The sequence below is a fragment of the Xiphias gladius genome, chromosome 5 (assembly GCF_016859285.1).
Source record: "Xiphias gladius isolate SHS-SW01 ecotype Sanya breed wild chromosome 5, ASM1685928v1, whole genome shotgun sequence".
Taxonomy (NCBI): domain Eukaryota; kingdom Metazoa; phylum Chordata; class Actinopteri; order Istiophoriformes; family Xiphiidae; genus Xiphias; species Xiphias gladius.
In genome coordinates, this window is record NC_053404.1 from 8476173 (window position 1) to 8495756 (window position 19584).

General features: G+C 40.3%; 1 protein-coding gene across 2 annotated transcripts in view; it reads left to right on the forward strand.

Moving 5' to 3' along the window:
* Window positions 1-777: 777 nt before the first annotated feature.
* The window catches only part of bmp6 (bone morphogenetic protein 6), a 55106-nt gene continuing 36299 nt past the window's right edge, over window positions 778-19584 (forward strand). For both annotated transcript variants that reach the window (XM_040126709.1, XM_040126710.1), the window contains exon 1: window positions 778-1685. In XM_040126709.1, the coding sequence (XP_039982643.1) occupies window positions 1277-1685 (409 nt within the window). In that variant the 5' untranslated portion in view covers window positions 778-1276. The remainder of the gene's footprint in view (window positions 1686-19584) is intronic.

Below are 19584 nucleotides of genomic sequence, written 5' to 3' on the forward strand. Positions count from 1 at the left end.
CCATCATTTAGCTACTTTAACCTTTCGTTTGTTTAGTTAAAATACTAATTAGATTACTTGGGCAATATTCATAGTATTTTAAATGATATCAGATCACCTCTCCTCTGTAGGATCTGTGTCATCGCTTGCTGTTTCCTATTCCATCGAAAGGGGTCGTGCCTCAACTGGTAATGTATTCTGCTTCAACGGCGTAGACACACCCTAATTCTGGACGTGTAAAGATGTAAACCCTGCGTCATTAGAGCAGATTTGAAAATTTCATAAAAGTGCTCACCTTCCCAGATTCGAGGAGCAAACTCGGTTTTTAAGTTTATTAAGTTATTAAGTTAGGTAATTAGGTTAGTACACGTAAAGAGCAACTATCCAAACCTTATTAAACAAGAAATGTAAACCTAATTTTAGAGACATACTGTGTACTGCAGAAAACTAACACACAATTGGCCAATGTAAAGTTATAGGCATATCCCAACAACACTATTTCTAACATACATAAGTATAGAAAAAATATCAAAAAGTAGTCTTATCACAGAAACTGTAAGATAATGTAACAAGCACATTATGTGCAATATAATTGCAAAGACTTAACTTGTCTTTACGTATTTATTAGAATAATTCTGCATTGAATAAAATATGGTAATGTAATGTTAGATGTGTACTTGAAGCCTAAAGAGCTCCACCTCTGGTTAAATGCGCACGGAATGGGCGGTTTCTGAGCACACATTCACACATAAAAGCAAACACAAACGTATACGCATACACGCATATACATATCTGCAACCTGCCTAGTCCTGTTAGACCCTTACACACAGACTGTAGGAGTAGGTGACTGTAATTGAGACCAGTTCAGCTATTAAAAGGCTGTTTTTTGCTAGAGCACACATTTGGACAATCGTATATTTTGGAGAGCATACTGTTAACGTAAAATGGCTTAGTTTATTGGAGTTGTTATTCTTTTACTGGTGAATATCGTATCAAACGGTGTCTTTTGACCGACTTACCCCAGTGCTCACAAAGTTTCAAATGTTACACTTTATCCTTAAGCACCACAACGCACTACGGGAATCAGAAATGAAAACAGCACCGACACCATTCAGCGCATTTTGCTTTGGGAAGTATTTCAAATGGCTTGATACACGACTTTTTTTTAACTTTTGATCTGTGGCTGCGACAGTTAACGGACTTTGGTTACCATTAGGCTCGTTTTGCATTTGGACAGGCGACTGAAGCTCCAAGACAGACACACTTGGGATTCCGGAGAGTACAGCGGGACAACACCATGACCAGCTGCTGGCTTGCCTTGGTCGGATTGTGGTGGAGCACTTATTACTGCATGTACCCGGTGACGGGGAGTAATCATTCACTGGATGGAAACAACGAAGTGCACCCGGGTTTTATCCACCGGCGGCTGCGGACGCACGAGAAGAGGGAGATGCAGAAGGAGATCCTGTCCATCCTCGGGCTCCCGCACAGACCGAGACCGCATCTGTCACACGGAAAGTACAACTCCGCTCCACTTTTCATGTTGGACTTATACAACACCATATCAAGCGATGAGAAAAACCAAGAGGAAGGCATGCTGAACGGACATCAGTCCCCGCGGACAACCCAGAGCCCTCCTCTGGCCACATATGAAGAAACTACCTTTCTAAATGATGCAGATATGGTGATGAGCTTCGTTAATTTAGGTAAGTTACTTGAAATAATTTCATGATACGGGTTATCTGTAAATTTATTTTGCGTTTAAGCGCTGTCTGTAAGATGTTTCCCAGTTTCATAAAGTTGAAACGATGAATCAAGCGGAAAACCTTAGTAGGCGAGGTTGAACTGAAACGTGAACAGGTGTTGGGAACAAGGATAAGTGGAAATCCTCCTGAACTTTGACGGACAGGAAGAATCTTATTTGACAAAATGATGTAATTTTATGGGTATACTATTTATAAAACATGACGCATGAATTGGGCCTTGTGCTTACCTTGAAATTAAATCATTTTTCACACTGGACCCGTGTTCGCTATACCTGGGGCACATAGTTGACGCACACCTCACAGGACACAAGCACAGCAGATCTAAAATCACTCACGTGTAGTGTTGGATCATGAACTAGCTCATTGTGTGAGCCACATAGAGGCCAAATAACCCCATTATTTCGTCTGTGGGTTGGAAAAACTGAGGAGGCTTGTATTGCTTCGGAGTTATTTATTGTTACAGGTCCTCTCTCCGGGTAGACTGGTCCTCCTCGGCTCATGTATAGGACCGAAATTTTGTGGTCAGTTTTAATGTGCAATATACTCCATGATTTATGTCTTTGTGGGGAAAAAGACCTAGGCTATTTCCTCAGAAAACCATCAACCACCACCGCTGGTTTTGTATATAAAGGGCTATTCGTACCGTTGACCTCTAGCGTAGCAAGTTGCGTTTTCTGTACGTAAATTGCGTTGCATTGTCTGCGTTACCCAAGCAGATTTGTCTTTAATTAGCTCCAGTGAGGATAAAATGCGACACTTTAATGAGTTTGGAACATAAAAATCCAAAAGTCCTCCTTTCCATTAGCAGCTTCACTGTTTATTGCAAGACTCTAAATAGAGCGCCTTAATATAAACAGAGTCAGACGCTGGTGGACAAGGAGGCTTAAATCCAGATTGATTGTCAGCTTTCTTGGGAACGAAAGGCATTGTCATGATACGGCCATTAAAACTTAGGGAATGTATCATTGCTGAGGAATGACGTCTCATGTTTTTTCTGAGTTTCAGCTGCTGTTGAAAAAGGAAGTCCTTTTAAATATTTCACTCCTCACCCTTATAAACCATTTACTATGTACCACACATGAAGAAGAGAACTAGTTTGGAGTGCCCAAGTCAAAAAATTCTTCTCTACTTATTGGTCCCCTGAGTATTGGTGTTGCAACATGTAGTGATGAAAACCAGATATTCAGACAAAAGGTGGTCGTTGTTTTGGTCTCAAATATTGAAGCCCCTCTGTAAGATTTTCCTGGGGGAGTGCGATAGTGATGGCATGGTGTTTGTGTGTCTGTGGTTTTGGTATTCTTGTGCTGTGTCAGTTTGGGTTTATACTCCTGTGCTGTTGCACATCTGGCACTCCACTTTGATTAATCATGTCCTGTGCATCCTTTTACGATTCCCTCAGATTTCTGTGTTGACCAGAGGATTAGGTTGCCATCTCTTCCAGCTGTACATAGAGTCCTAACCATGCTGGAGGAGGGACAGCTTCCTCTCTGAATGTAATTGTAATTTATGTTAGACAGGCCGAGGCTTTCCATCTGCTTTGCAAATAAGGCCTTGTGCGACTACCGTGTGTCATCGCCATCCGATTAGTTTTTAATGTGTCTCTTGCTCGACTGGAGCAGTTTGTGTGGAGTGACTTAGAAGAAAATAGAAAGATGCCTGAAAAACTTCTGGGTGGTCCTTCTTGTTTAGAAACCAGCCCAAAAATTTGGATATTTTGTGTAGACAAAGTGAAACTACAAATTAGAATTAAGATAAATGAAAGGAAGAAAAGTGAAGAAGCCAAACAGTCTATCTGAAACAATTTGAAAAATATGGGGCTGGATTAACAGACAGAGCCTAAAACAGACTTATTCATGGAAAGGCACCTTCACTGCATAATCTGTGTTTGTTAATCAAATCAAAGTGAGGAAGAAGACTTCTCTTATTACACTGATGATCTGATTTAAAACTGGATTAACCTGTCTACATTAGAAGATCTTCCCTGCATGTAGATATAAGAATCTCAGACTTTAAAATTGATCCAAATAAATGATGACAGTGATTTAAGCTTTGTAAATTATGTCTTTCACAGCCAGCTCCTGAGGGTATTCTCTCGGGACACGGATAGATTTAAGAGCCCCTGCATTACATCCAGTCTCAAGTGTGCTCTCTGCAAACGATGCCCCCCCCCTGCATGATTCATGTAGACTTCTTGTTCAGTCATCTGTTCTCCTTAGCTTTCATCACTTGTTTAGAATCATCCATTGGAAAAAAATGGACCAGAAACATATTTTCCATCTCCTTTTTCATCTTCATTCCTAGAATAGCACATTCATCACTGCCTTGTGGACGTTCTGCTTTCCACTGAGGTCTAGTGAAGTGACACTGTGTGCTTGTGTGACTCATGGTGTGTGACATGCTACTGCTCCGAACATGTCCCAATGCACAGTGGTGCACTAGGGTAACAGCAATGTTCACTATTAACTAGAGATTAGGGCTTGTTCACATTTGTTGAATGTAGATTTCAACAGTTTTAGTCTGATTTGAGGCTCAAACAGACAGACACACTGACATTGAACATGAAATCAAGTGATTTTAACATTTTACTTTCAAGAGAAAATCGTCTATCATGATCTTACATTAACCAACCACAAAAAAAGAAACTGGTAGTAGTTTATGTGCAGGAAATCCTGAGAAGTCCCTCCATAAGACTCTTTCTGTGTGCTGTTTTAAGTACAAATGCGTCTTTTTTCATATTTGAAGAGAACTTCAGTTGAGATGTCCTTAGTAGTAAAAGGATGACCTATTCTTTTCATTAACTTGTCTCTGGTGACAGACCTCCTATAAGTTTCTCACAAGGTAATATATTGTGGTGTAAGTGGGGAGATATTGGTAGATAGACCAGTATTGGTAAGGTGCATCCCAGTGGAAAACAAATAAAAGAGGTCAGTGCTCACTAAAATAATGAGGGGCGACATATTGCTGAACAAATATCTGACGCCACTTTGAGAGCTATAATAGCAAGCAGGGGAAATCTTAATATTGCTAATATTCAGTTTTGGTTTTTGTGGCTATGGTGAGTCAAGGATGCATAGAAATGTCTTTGTTTTCACAGGTCACAAGAACAGGAAATCCAAATGTTGTTCCTGTTTCATCTGCATTTAACTGTGATGAATTTGCTTCGCCATAGCTCTCCCATGCCGGGGAGATGGACATGTGTAGAGACCTCTCTAAGCTTGGCTTGGCTCAGAAGCGCAGCCAAAGCGCCTGTGGGTTGTACCTTCCATCCTTTTCCGTTTGTTTTTACCAGAGGGAATGTCCCATAATAATCCAGGAAAATCCATTCATGGGTTCTAGAGTCATTGTAGTTTTAATTTTCCTAACCTTTTAAATGACATTTCATGATTAACAGATGAGCTTGACCCTGCCCACCGATCTAAAGACTGATTTCTCTTCAAAGGCCTATTTAGACATTGTTGGATCAAATCGAGATGAGTTTTAATTAATACAATTTAGTTTATATTTAGCCACATATATGTGTCACTGTAAGCCAGGTAAAAATCTGATTGCATAGGCTACTGCTAAAATCAGTGCTACTCCAGGTTAGTGCTACTCCAATACAGAAGGTGGTTTTAATGCACCTGAAGCTGTCTGGTCATGGCTAAAAGTGCATTCAGTTTTGCAGTTTAATTAACTATGAATATGATTTCCTTGGAAGGGCTATGAGCAAGACAAAAGTTTTCCTTGTCTTCACAGGCTCTCCCATCCTTCCCTCACCAGTACAGATCATTCAGTGGTTGGACTGATAACAATTCAAAACCATTTCATACTGGGGTGCCCCAGTAGCTCACCTGGTGATGTTCATACCATGTATCAAGGTCTTCAAGTCCTTACCACAGCGGTCTGGGTTCAATTCTGGCCCAAGTCCTTTACTGCATGTCATCCCCTCTCTCCTTTGCCTTTCCTGTCTCTATTCACTGTGACTAATAAAGAAGAAATACCCTAAAAAAGATCATCTTTAGAAACATTCTATATATCTAACCGGGAGAATGGCGCAAAATATCAGTGTAATTACAGGGTCACTTCAGTTGCTATCATTACAGGGGTGCTGTCAGAGGCTATTTGCCACAGACTGACAGTAAGATTTTAATAATTCTTGAATGCCTTTTGGTTGCATTCATACTTGGATTGTTCAGATATATGATAGCTGTGTACATTAGTTATAGCGGGCCATTTTAAGGCTGTTCCAGTATCTGGTAAGTTGAATCACACATACCACCTCTATCTCAAATAATATAGAATTATTTTATGATTTTGTGTACTTGTCTGTCATCATGACTATTCTCATTTTCTTCTTCTCCTCTCTCCTGTTTGTTTCTGCACAACCCATTGCATGGCTATAGCTGAGCTGTCACAAGCCCTTTTACCTATTATCTCAAAATTCAAGCTTTGTACCTCCCATGCTTTAAGGGCAAGCAAACCAGAAAGCTTTGGAAGTGGGTTTTAAGAAGATTAGCTGGGTCCAGACAGTTCTGGGCTTATTCTGAACTGAAGTCCGCTTTAAACGACCGTTTTCTTTGTCTTATAATGCCTGGTTGCATTTTCTCAGTGCCTAAGCCAAGATAAGCCACCTCTTTTACAGCAAAATGTGTCCCAAAGCCCCAGCATGATCAAATAATTAGTTGGCTTCAATCAAAGAGTCAATTGTTTGATGCAAAAGGGAACTCTGGAAAAACTTCACTAAACTATCTTGAGACATTTCCTGCAAAGCCTCCGAGATCAGAACAGAGCAGAACAGACGACCACCCGTCGCTTAACCTCAGCTTCGAGTATACCATAAACAGCATTAGCCAGAAGTTAAGCAAGAAATTCAAGATGTGCTGAAGCGGAATAAAGGATCTTTTCTGGGATGGAAACTTGGCAGTTGAAACCTTCCTGCAGTGATGAGAAAAATTACATTAACAAACTACAAACCTCTGTCTCTGTTGTCATCTGTTTACAGAATCAGATATTTCACTAATGCTACAAGTTCACTTGAACTTGCAGTGATGTTCAAGAACAGCCCAAGATATACAAATAATTCTGCTTATTGAGTTACAGTGTTTCAAAGTGCTTCCTTTTTCTCATGTTTGGATGTATTGGTTGTCAAGCTCTCTAACAGCTGCCTCAAGAAACAAACAGAGTTGATGGGGAACACATATCCTGTTAACCAGATTGTCTTTTCCAGTCCGGCTTTATGGCTATCATAAAAGATGAGATGTTACAGGACAACTCTATTGTCCATCTGAGTTCTTGCTACAGACCTTACAATGTGTATGAGTGTGTGCATGTCTCCTAACTGTATTGTCCTCGATAAGTGGAGCAATTGATGCAACAAACCTTTTCCTGTGGGTGTATACATAGATGGAGATGTGTATACACAAAGTTGGTCGACCCTCATGTCAGCAAATAACCATTTAAAAGAGATCATTCCATTTACACTTGAAGTCACCTCTGTCATACACTCTGCTCTTAAAACCCCACTAGGCACACACATATCACTCCTCTACGCCCCAGCTCATCCACTGTGATGATATCTCTCCGTCTCAAGCCATAACTGTCTGACTTGGTGAGATGGCAGCTGAGATTGGGGCTAAGTACAGAGATTACACCTCTTGCTGTGTTTTTTCTCTCTGTCTTCATCTTCATCTGTCTTTTCCTGTCCACTCTCATGTCTCGATTGGACATTCCAGTTTGGAATCATAGTGGTGTAGGATGGAGGAGTGTGACGAGATAAGGAGGTGATGGGCAGGGGACCCCCAGCTGGTAACGATCTATAAAAACTGTATTTCTGTCAAGTGGGTTGTGGGGAAGTTTGGGGTGATTGTAAAAAAGTGGTGCACACACACCAAGGAAGTATGAACACGTGGATGCCATGGGTGCCATTAGAGCACACTGAATCAACATGAAGCTGTTATGTTGAGCTGGAAATCACACCGTCTGTGTTTGGAAGGCGGTATTAATGATTTGTAGGTTTGTATTTCACTTTACATGCTCAAATCCTAAGTTTGTCATATTTTATTACACAGTTAACACCTTAAAGTAGTTGGTTACAATGGTAAAAGCAAGTGTGGTTTAATACTAGAGCCTCCTTAGATCTTTTCGTGATGTTAAATTTAGTCTTAGGCTACACAGTACAGTAGGCAAACCTTTTTGTATAGACTGCTAGATATGTCTTTTAAATTTATAGTCTGCCCTGGTGTTTAAAAAATGTTGTGAACCTATGAACTGCTGAACTCAGACTTGGCATGTACTTTATAGCCCAGTAAACTACATTTATTATCGTAATGACCCTGTCATCTGCTCTGCTGTGGAGGCTCGTTCTGGTAATGGAGATGACCACCGCGGACAGGAATGGCATAAATGTCACAGCAAACATTCCTGCTGTAACATTCTTCTGTGATGCCACCGGGAAGCCTCCTGGGATAAAAAGCAGAGGAAGAGAGAGAAAGGAGGGAAGAAAGGAAATAAAAAAGCCTCACCCAGAGGATGCTTGGGGGTCCATTAATTCCTGCTGTTGACATCAAATTCTGACCCTACCATCTTTATGCCTTAGCAGAAATCGAAATACATCAGACCAGGCTACATTTTTCCAGTCTTCAACTTTCCAGTTTTGGGGAGCTTATGCCCACTGCAGTCTCAGATTTCTGCTCTTGAATGACAAGAGTGGAACCCAATGTGGTCCGCCTCAAGGTTTGACGTGTTGTGCATTCTGAGATGCTTTTCTGCTCACCAAAGTTGTAAAAAGTGGTTATCTGAGTTACCGTCACCTCTCTGTCAGCTCAAACAAGTCTTGCCATTCTGCTCTGACCTCTCTCATCAATAAGCTGATTCTGTCTGCAGAATTGCTGCTCAGTGGATGTTATTCAGACCCTTTGCTATGACACTTGAAATTTAGCTGAGGTGCCTCCCATCTCTCTTGATGATCTTTGATTGGAGTCCACTTATGATAGTACTCCAAAGTTGAGCTGTAATCGCTGCCAAAGGTGCTTCAATTAAGTACTGAGTAAAGGGTCTGAATACTTATGTCAATGTGATATTTCAGTTTTTCCTTTTTAATAAATTTGCCAAAAATTCTAAAATTCTGTTTTCACTTTGGCATTATAGGGTATTGAGTGTAGATTGATGAGGGAAAAAATGAATTTAAATTATTTTAGCTTAAGGTTGCAACATAACAAAATGTGAAAAAGGTGTCTGAATACTTTCTGAATGCACTGTATATTTTGGCCTTTTTGTATGTTGTAGGCTCTGGCTCTGGCTCGGAGTCAGATGAGGCCCTCTCTGCCGAAGATGTTAGGTCAGGATTAGGCATCTTTCTGGGGACAAGGGAGACACGTGGTGGAGTTGTTACCTCCGCCCCTGATACAGGACGCGGTTTCACACATACACTTGTACATTATTTTTTTTGGTCGCACTCTGGAGCCATGCATTGCAATGCTGTCGCATGAATTGCTGATTGAATAATTGTATGAATAAGCAGGTCTACAGGTGTTCATAAAGTGCTCTGTGAGTATTTTTTTAACTATTGGACTGATTGCCATGAAATTTGGTATGGACATTCACGTTACCCTCAGGATGAATTGTAATAACTTTGGTGTTCACTTGACTTTTCTTCTAGTGTCAGTATCAGGTTAAAATTTAAATTTGCCCAGTATTTTGGTTTATGACCAAATACCCACAAAATAATGACATTCCCATCAGCCTAAGCTGTACTTTGTGTTTAGTGCTAATTAGCAAATGTAAGCATACACTAAACTAAGATGGTTAACATGGTAAGCATTATACTCTCTTAACACCAGCACATTAGCATTATAATTAATGGTGACTTGTCTGCCGTGTGGTCTGGTGACAAGGACAAACTGAAAAGGGTACAGCGTGATCTCAAGGTGAGACTGAGGGAGTGCAAGGACTCCTAGTGACAGAAGCTGGAGAATAAACCCCAGCAGAACAACATCAGGAACATGTGGATGGGCATGAAGCAGATTAAAGGCATCAGTGTCTAAGACTGTAAGCAGGGTGGCAGTCCAGACAGAGCCAACAAGCTGAATGTGTTTTTCAATAGGTTCAACACTGGACCTCCAGCTGTGCCTTCACTCCCTCTCAGACACCAAAAATGCTACCCACCTGTCTGGTATCCTGCAACATACCTTCAACCTAAGTCTGAGCCAGGAAAGGATACCAGTGCTATGGTACCGGTACCCAGGAAGACCACCCAATCTGGCCCCAATGACTTCTAACTGACTAATGTTACACGCCATAAATACTGGAGAAACTGGTTCTGGCCCATCTTGGACCACCGGTGAAATCTGCTCTAAGTCCTCTTCAGTTTTCTTAGTAGCCTAATGTGGGATCGGACAGTGCTTTCATCTACCTGTGGCAGTGTACTCACTCTCATCTAGATGATAGTGGTGGCACTGTGAGAATACCATCCAACCACTTCTGTTTTGTGAGAAGCTGCTCAGGATGGGTGTCGACGGGTCTACTGTCTCCTGGATCTACACTATCTGTCAGATAGGCTCCCGAATGTTCTGCTGGGTACTCCTTGTCTGGTTAGTGACACAGGAGTGCCTCAAGGGACTGTACTGTCTCTATTTCTGCTCACTCTGTACACCACAGATTTCCAGTATAACTCTGACTTATGCCACCCGCAGTTCTCTTATGGTTATGCAATGGTGGGGTTTATTAGAGATGGACAGGAGTCAGAGTACAGGGAACTGGTGGATAAAGTTGGACAAGACTAAGGAGATGGTGGTCGACTTTAAGAGGGAGAGAACTGCAACCAAACCCATTATCATTACATTCAGTAAATATCAAAGTCTGTTGCACCTGTACTATAAAGAAAGTGTCCTGACCAGTTACATTCACCAATTAAAAAAAATGCACGACTATAAAATTGAGAGAATCCAGAAACGTAAGGTAGATCAACAATAGCTACGTATTTAACAACAGTAAGTGTGTTAGGGTGAGGTTCTCCTTTTCAGGCCAGGGTCAAGGGTTAGGGAATGAATGTAGTCACTCACTCAGGCAGGTCATGTCTTTACAAGTATACAAGTACAGATGTGTGACTTGGCTTGTATGTGTCTGCACTGGTAATTGGTAGAATGGGTAATACACTGGTAATTTCAGACAGCAAGGACCTCCCACCTTGTTATACAAGAAGTTTCCATTAAACACTGGTGTCTCAGAGAAGGCTGCAACCCTCTGCCCATCAAATGTTCCCAGGCTGGTCGTCTCTCAAAGAGGGTGTGCCTGAAACAACCACAAATCCACATTGAGAAAAAGGCTCCATGTTAGCACTGATGCTCCTTACCCTCCTGAATAAGTAGCCCCCCTTTAAATTTTTTTTTATTCCTCATTCATATTTCATCAACATTACACTAATATGTCCAGAAAATAGGGATTTGACTGCCGATGAGACCACCGAAAACAAAAATGTATCCACTTCCAGTGCCGTGAGGCTTTCTGGATAAAAGGATCTTATCACTAAGGATGTGCAGGGGAAACTCTGCCCAGTCCTTCCTCCTGTATGGAGACTTTCCATACCTCTAAGAAGCCAGTCTCCTGGATACCTTATCTGAGTGTTTAAAAGTCCAGTATGAATCCTTTTCCAACCGGAAGCCTCCCTTTTTTTCAGTTGTGTACATGTACACAACATGTACAGCATGTTTCTCATTATCAGTGTGGTTTTTTTTATACATACTGTACGATATGGTGAGTATGCTCATAACTGTTCTTATACACACATGTACTGTCCGAGATTAGCTGCTGTCTAAGCCCAGCTGATATTGTGTACTCTCTGAGAGGAATGTAACTCTGACATTCATCTAATGAACAGAATAATACAGAAATACAGAATTTCTTCATTCAGGTTATGAGAAGAACTGGTGCTCTTTAATAACTTATATATCTGTTAAGTTATTACCAAATAGAAAAATAACTAATGGCTAGACAGTGGTTCAGAATATCTTGTGCCAAGAACTACGCAATTACATTAAAGTAATCTTCAGCCTTTTTTTTTCACTTTAAATGTTACATTTCTTTCATGAGCCACTATGAAGTGATATCATCCTGAACTAATTAGGTAAATGAAATAGACTATAGGGAAGCTGAAGCTTTCCATGTTGCGTGTTGATGACTTGGGACAATCATTCAGATAGTCAAAGTTACAGTATTTTATCAAAGGGTAATTCCAGTGAGTATTAGTAATATTAACCTGCCTCATTCTGGATATTATATCGGAAATTACAACATGTATGAAAATGTTGTTTCTTCAAAATATACCAGGCACTAGATATATGCCAGAATTTTTAATGGTGGTGGAGGGCTCTGGGTGCATCTGATGGTCCACTGGTCTGCTGATGCACTGGGATTTCCCCCTGGTGGCCAGTTCGACTATGATACACATTGACACACAAAACCAGCGCAATTTAGCAATATTTTGACACTGTCAAACACATTGATTACAGTCCGTTGTCAATGTGTTAGTGAGAGAGACAGAGAGCAAGAGAGAGAGAGCTGGGCAAGGAGGGGCTGAGCGAATCAATGCACTGCTCACAGCTCTACAATATAGCAATGGCGCAAAAAATTACCTCAGAAATCTTTTATGTTATTATGAGAGCTGTAAAATAGTTTCGGTTCATTATGAAACCTTGGTTGGACAAATCAGGCCGCATGTCATATTGGTTTGCCTATCGTGACTAACGTTAGTAGTGCTAGCACCAGCAGCCTTCTTTCTTTGCAGATTCAGTCCACATATCTGTGCTTAATGTGGTCACGTATTGCCCCGGTCAAGTGGTTATATGCCAGTTTATTCTGACACAGCATACATACAACCTTATTCTCATTTTCTAGAAAAAAATATTACCAAAATGTGCTGGTTTTAAGAGATGTCTTTTGTCCCACTTTCCACCTTGCTTACAACATCAGGGCACTGGGTTGGGGAGAGGGGCGCCACCATCTGCCAGGGCTGCATCCCCAGCTAGTGTTTGGTGGCTGCGTAAAAAATTGAATGCAACAGTTAATCGAAGTTGTATATTAATAAAATATTAATAATTCGTTTAACCGACAAGTATTTCTGGTGCTGACTAACGAAGGTATCAAAGTTTAATCGTTTAGTCTAATCATGCACATCCCTTATCCTCTTTGCTTTAATTATCCTCAAGCTGTGTCTAGAATTTGACTGGAGTCCACCTGTTTGCAAAGTGAATTGATTGTATATATTTTAGAAAGGCATACACCTGCGTACATAAGGTCCCACAGTTCACAAAACCACAAGGACAAAAACCAAGCCATGAAGTCCAAGAAACTCTCTGTAAGCCTCTGTGATGCATTTGTGGCTAGGCACAGTTCAGAGAAAAGGTATAAAATAATTTCTAAATTCTAAAGCGCTCCCAAGAGCACATAGGCCTCAATAATTGTGAAACATAAGTTTGGAACCACCATGACTCCTATAGTTGGCTGTCCAACCAAACTGATTAACCAGACAAGAAGGACATTAGTCAGGGAGGTGGCAATAAACTTAACAATCACTCTTAACAGAGGTTCAGAAGTCCTCTGCAGAGACTGGAGAACCTGCCAGAAGGACCATCATTTCAGCAGTACTCCCATCAATCAGGCCTTTATGGTAGAGTGGCTAGAGAGAAGCCACTTTGAGTAAAAGGGATATGACAACCCACTTGGAGTTTGCCAAACTACATTTAAAGAACTCTTGAGAGCCTGAGCAAAATGGTCTGATGAGACAAAAACTGAACCCTTTGGACAGAACTCCAAAAACTATGTCTGGTGAGCACCAGGCACTGCTCATCATCTGGCTAAAACCATCCCTACAGTGAAGCATGGTGGTGGCAGCATCATGCTATGGGGGTGACTCTCAGTGGCAGGGACGTGGAGAGTGGTCAGAATTGAGGGAGGGATGAACGCAGCCAAATACAGAGAGGTATTTGAAGAAAACCTGCTCCACAATGCACATGAGCTGAGACTGGGGTGACAGTTCACCCTTCAGCATGACAGTGACCTGAAGCATACAGCCCAGAAACCAATGGAGTGGGACAAGTCTCTGAGTGTCCTTGCGTGGCCCAGCCAAAGTCCAGACTTAGCCCCACCGATGGAGAAACCTGAAGATGGCAGTTCACAGATGCCTCCCATCCAATCAGACAGAGCCTGAGAGGATCTGTCAGGAAGAATGGGGTACACAGCCAAAATCCATGTATGCAAAGCTGGTAGAGACTTGGCCGAGAAGACTTGACGCTGTAATCGTTGCCAAAGGGGCAAAGTACTGAAATAAGGATTTGAATACTTATGTAAATGAGAGATTTCAGTTTTTGATTTTTAATAAATTTGAAAAAATGTCAAAAAATGTTTTCAGCTTGTGTAATATGGGTTATGGAGTGTAGATTGATGGGCAGAAATTGGAATGTTATTCATTTCCAATTAAATCTAGAATACAAGTGTACAAAAAATAAAAAGGTCTGAATACTTTATGAAGCTGCTGTATTTTGGTTTTTTTCTACCCCCACGTGCATGTGCATTTTACTGGCCAATCTGTAATGACAATGAGATGTAATATCTCTAAATAGATACACATTTTTTTTCTTTTTAACATGTGTAACAAAGTAGGAAACATAATCATGCGGATTTACAAACTAATTTTCTCCTTTAATGCACTGCTTTGTAGATTGAGAGAACAGTGTTTTTGGAACCATTCCCACTGGGGTTCCCCATACTGAAATAACACATATAATTTTGAAAGGCAGTGTGGATGAGTGTTTCTTGCTTTAACCGAAAACTGACATAACACGAAGAAAAACAAGTTTCTCTACACTTCACCTTACCAATAGTGTGTTGACATCATGGACAGATGTATTATTAGGAACATTGATTATTTTTCTCCTGATTTTCCTCAAGGCCCACCTGCTTTTTGAATATCCAGGTATCTGGTTACTGTCGCTATTGTTGGAGCTGTGCCTGCGTGTAAAACAAGCAGTAGATCTAACATGTATGTCAGCCCAGGGGGAAGATTGAGGCTGGGCTAGACTGGATCATATGCTCTCACTCTAAGACAGTGAAAATGCAATGTGGTCACCATAGACTCCAAAAGGAATCTGACTGAGGCTCGACTGTCTTCATGACAGAAAGAGTGAAAGGGAAAGAAAGGCTGACAGAGACGGGATGATAGGGAGATAGAATGGTAGAGAGGGAAGAAAAGATGTGCAGAGATGTAGAGAAGGAAGAGAAAGGGAGGTGTTAATTGTGAGGGGGGGGGGGGGTAAAGTCTCAAACAGCATCCCACGGTGAGCTGGCCCTCACCGTGTGGCTGTGGAATTCAGAGCCACCAATATTTTGACCTCTCCTTTGGAAACAGCAGCATTTCCCTTTTTCAAAGATATTTTTCCTTATTTATCAGATCCCTCAGGAGAGATTCATCCCCTGACCCTGTCAGTGGCTTCCTCCTCTAAATCCGGGGCCAATTCCCAGACACACATGTATACATACACTCACATGCATGCTTGCTGCCAAAAGCAGACATTAACAACAAATCACTATAGCACACCTCTTTATTGCCTGTACTGGACACAAACAACTACCTGTAAAGCAATCTGAAAATTCCATTATTTTCAAAAGTCACCTTCAAAAGACCCTCTCTTGACCTTTCAAATATTTCCCTTATATCATATGGCAACCAAAAGATAGCAAATCCTGACAATCTGACCAACTCTAAATGATGTATCTTTTAGTGCGCAATGTATTGCAAGATTAATGATTCTGGTTTAGGATTGTTGATGTTAGTCATATACATTACACAGCAAGTATTTGGTGTCAGTGTTTATGACTGCAGAGTTTGATTGTGTTTATATTCTTGTTCATGTCTAAAAGAAACAGCCAGTAGTTTTTCTGCCAAATCAGCCTCCAAAGAGAAAAAGATGCTGGAGAAGGAAAAAAATCCACTCATGCACCAAACCCACATCCCGCATGAATCCATTCAGACTTTTTGATTTTTAAAATTAAGTGCACCCACCATGCCTTTGACCAAAATGGCAGGATCAAACCTAACTTTTGTCTGGAGCAGAAGGATTGTAAAGAATAGAAATAATTAATTATATTTTCTTCTCTCACAGTAAGTGTGTAGCTTCTTACTGAACTTGGATTTGTGCAGTCTTAGGTAGTGTTCTGTCCACCACTGACGATTTGAGAAGTCATCTGGAACTTCCGTCCACAGGACCAATTGTTGTGTGAAGACCACCGATTTAAGTTGAAGTAAAGTGTACACCACCATTAGCCTTACCAGAGGCTGTTGTGACAGCTGCTCTACTGCAGAATTACATTTTTATTAACATCCCATAAACTGGGAAAAAGGAATGCCTGCGTTGTTTTCTCATTTCTGCTCATTTCTGTCCTGATTTCATGGAATGTCCTTATGAATGTGAATGTGAAAAAGATGTTGCGCCGTCTTTTGTTGACAGCTCATTGACTCGAATTGGTGTAAAATGAAACAAACACTTGTTTTTACAGGGGCTTTAGGTGAAATCACAACTGGCCATTAATGTCCATTAGACCTATAAGTGTTCAAACAGACATAGATGCCATATAAAGATTGATTATAGACATGGGTGTAAAGGTTGAATGTATACTTGCACACATAATGCTACTCCCTCACACACACATTTGTCTTGTTAATCTTGTGAGGTTGTTCCTCCTCATCTCCAAACTTGGGTCTCACCAAATTTGCAAAATGCAAGTTGCAATTGCAACATGAGGTTTTGATATTGTTTACTAATCAAAGCACATAACAAAGGCTGTATCTTGGACCCAAGGATTAGAATGCAAGAGCCCCGCAGGACTTGAAAATTTTGAAATTTGCAAGCAACAATCTTTTATAAAATGTGATGCTACCACCATTTGGGATCTCTAAGCAAATTTGCAAAATATTTTTTGTGAACTGGGCACTTGAACCTTAACTCAAATGCTGAACCTCTACTCATACCCCAAATCTAATCCTAATTTTACTCTTTATTTAAAACACTATATCCAGATAAGATCCTTGCAAAAACTGGGCAAAGTGATGTTTAAAAGATTTAAATTGTAAAAATGTAACAACTCATGACCTGAGATTTTCCGCAAATGTCTGATCTTCTACAAATTTTTGAGGTTTTGTCATTTTGTGCTTTTCACATTTCCATTATTTTTTAAGAACCGAGATGCTTCAGAAATATAAGATTAGTTTGGCCAATTCATCAAATCACTTAGTTTTTTCTTTGTGGTTTTGCTCTGTTGCACTTTTTATGGTGCTTTCTGTTTGTATAATCTCATTTCATCTCTGAAATATTTTCCTTGTTCTATTTTCTTATGTGGTGGATCCCTAATTCTCCCAAATTCTTTGATATCCTTTGGTACATCTTTTCATGTCTTACAGCCGGTTTAAACACTCCTTTCTCCCCCAGATGCTTATCAGGGCTTGAAACTGCTGTTTGTCTAAGAAATATCATTAGTTTTGTTAATAGTTAACATTGTAGTAATCCTTTTTGTAGTATGGCGACAGATTTGCTTGCCCTATCATGATCAACAGAATTGCTAGCACGTAATTTACATCTGAGCAGAGCCAAAATTTTGTCACATCAACTTCTTGCAAAAGTGTGCAGTAAAAGTAAAACCTTTTACGATGACAGTACGTTAAGCTATATTATGGTAAGCAACGTTGCATTAAGCTATGTTACATTACGTCTTGTTACATTAAGCTATGATAAACTACTTTATATTATGCTAAGTTACATTATGGTAAGTTAGACTATGGTAAGTTATTTTACTCAGTCATTTTATACTAACTTAAGTTATGCTATGTCAGGCTATGTTACACTACACTACATTGCATTAATTTACCTACTTATCCTTATAATGACATGTTACCATACCTTATGTTATGGTACCTCACTTACCCTTAAAACAACAAAAAAGGGGCATAACAAGATCTTTCACATACCATTATGGTTAAAATGGCCCCTGCAGCTGAGGTAGTGGGTCCACATCTTAATCATAAGGAACAGTGCTTGAAAAGATGGAATGAAGTATCCTCTTGACACACAGGTATGACATATCCAGCTACCTGGAGGCCAACTGGAAATTCATCAGAGAGCTGATGACTGCTACCACTCAGCTGTCAGTCCATCGATGGAAAATACTGATACTACAGTCCAACAGCCTTACCTTGGCTATCTATCTGTTAGCAAAGCCCCAGTAGGGGCACAATTACAGCAAATTATCTGCTTATCCTCAGGGTTAGAAACACACAAACCCACACACATTGCGCACTATCTCAAAATCTCAAAATGACAAAAGATAGATGTGTATCCAGACCTCATTTTATCATCTTGAATGGAATGCAGCTCATTGGTGAGAGTGTTCAGGGTGGTGGGAACAAAAATCAAATACTCTACCTCTTTGGATGTGTATGAGTTTGTGTGTGTCTGGGACAGTATGCCTGACATTATGTGTCATGGTTTTTGATGGGTATTCAGAAAAATGGTGGATGGTATTTGTAGAAAAATTAGATTATATGGTTCAAATGCAGCATTTGCTTTGGGCCTTTGTCTGGGGATGCCTGTCCAGTGAGGTCATTATGTATTGTAACCTGTGCGAGGTAATGGAAGAAAAGCAGGCTGGATATTGAGGCCATTGATTAATGTTTGTTTGTGTGAGTGCTAGAGGTCATTTTACCATGATGAGAAATTTGAAGGTCAGTAATGCATCACAACTTAGAAACTCACATTGAAAATATGGTACAACTGAAACACTCACTTGTGATTAAGATGAGACAATCATATACAGCTTCTAAGGCAGCATTACATTGAAACTGCAAGCTTTAATGCCACTATGATATATATCTTGATATTTTATAACACAACTGTGATTTTTGTTGTGTGGCCATCACATGATGTTAGACTGGAATGACATTAAAGTCTTCAATTTCTACACAACTAATTAGACTAAAGTCACATTTAGATCATAGAAAAGACGCATTTGCTTTATGTTTTAGTATTATATCTGCTAGAGATTACAGTGGCATGAAAAAGTTTGGGTACCCCTGATCAAAATTTCAGTTCCTGTGAATAGTTAAGCAAGTGAAAGATGACCTGATTTCCAAAAGGCATAAAGTTGAATTTGACATATTTCTTTAATTTTAAGCAAGATTACATTTTTTTATGTTCATCTTTTACAATTTCAAAATGACAAAAAGGAAAAGGGTCCCCAAAACAAAATTTTGGGCACCCTGCATGGTCAGTACTCAGTTTCACCCCCTTTGGCAAGTATCACAGCTTGTAAACAATTTTTGTAGCAAGCTAAGAGTCTTTCAGTTCTTGTTTGAGGGATTTTTTTCCCATTCTTTCTCGCAAAAGGCTTCTAGTTATGTGAGATTCTTGGGCAGTCTTGCATGCACTGCTCTTTTGAAGTCTATCCACAGATTTTTCATGATGTTTGTGTCGGGGGACTGTGAGGGCCATGGGAAAATCTTCAGCTTGATCCTCTTGAGGCAGTCCATTGTAGATTTTGAGGTGTGTTTAGGATCCTGTTGTAGAAGCCATCTTCTTTTCGTCTTCGTCTTTTTTACAGACGGTGTGATGTTTGCTCTCACACCTTGTTGGTTTTTTAACTTCCCTCTACCATTCCCTCTACCATTGAAATGTTCCCTGTGCTACTGGCTGCAACACTAGCCCAAAGCATGATCGATCCACCGCTGTACTTAACAGTTGGAGAGGTGTTCTTTTCATTAAATTCTGCACTCTTTTCTCTCCAAACATACCTTTCTAACTGCAGCCTGTTTAGATGTTCC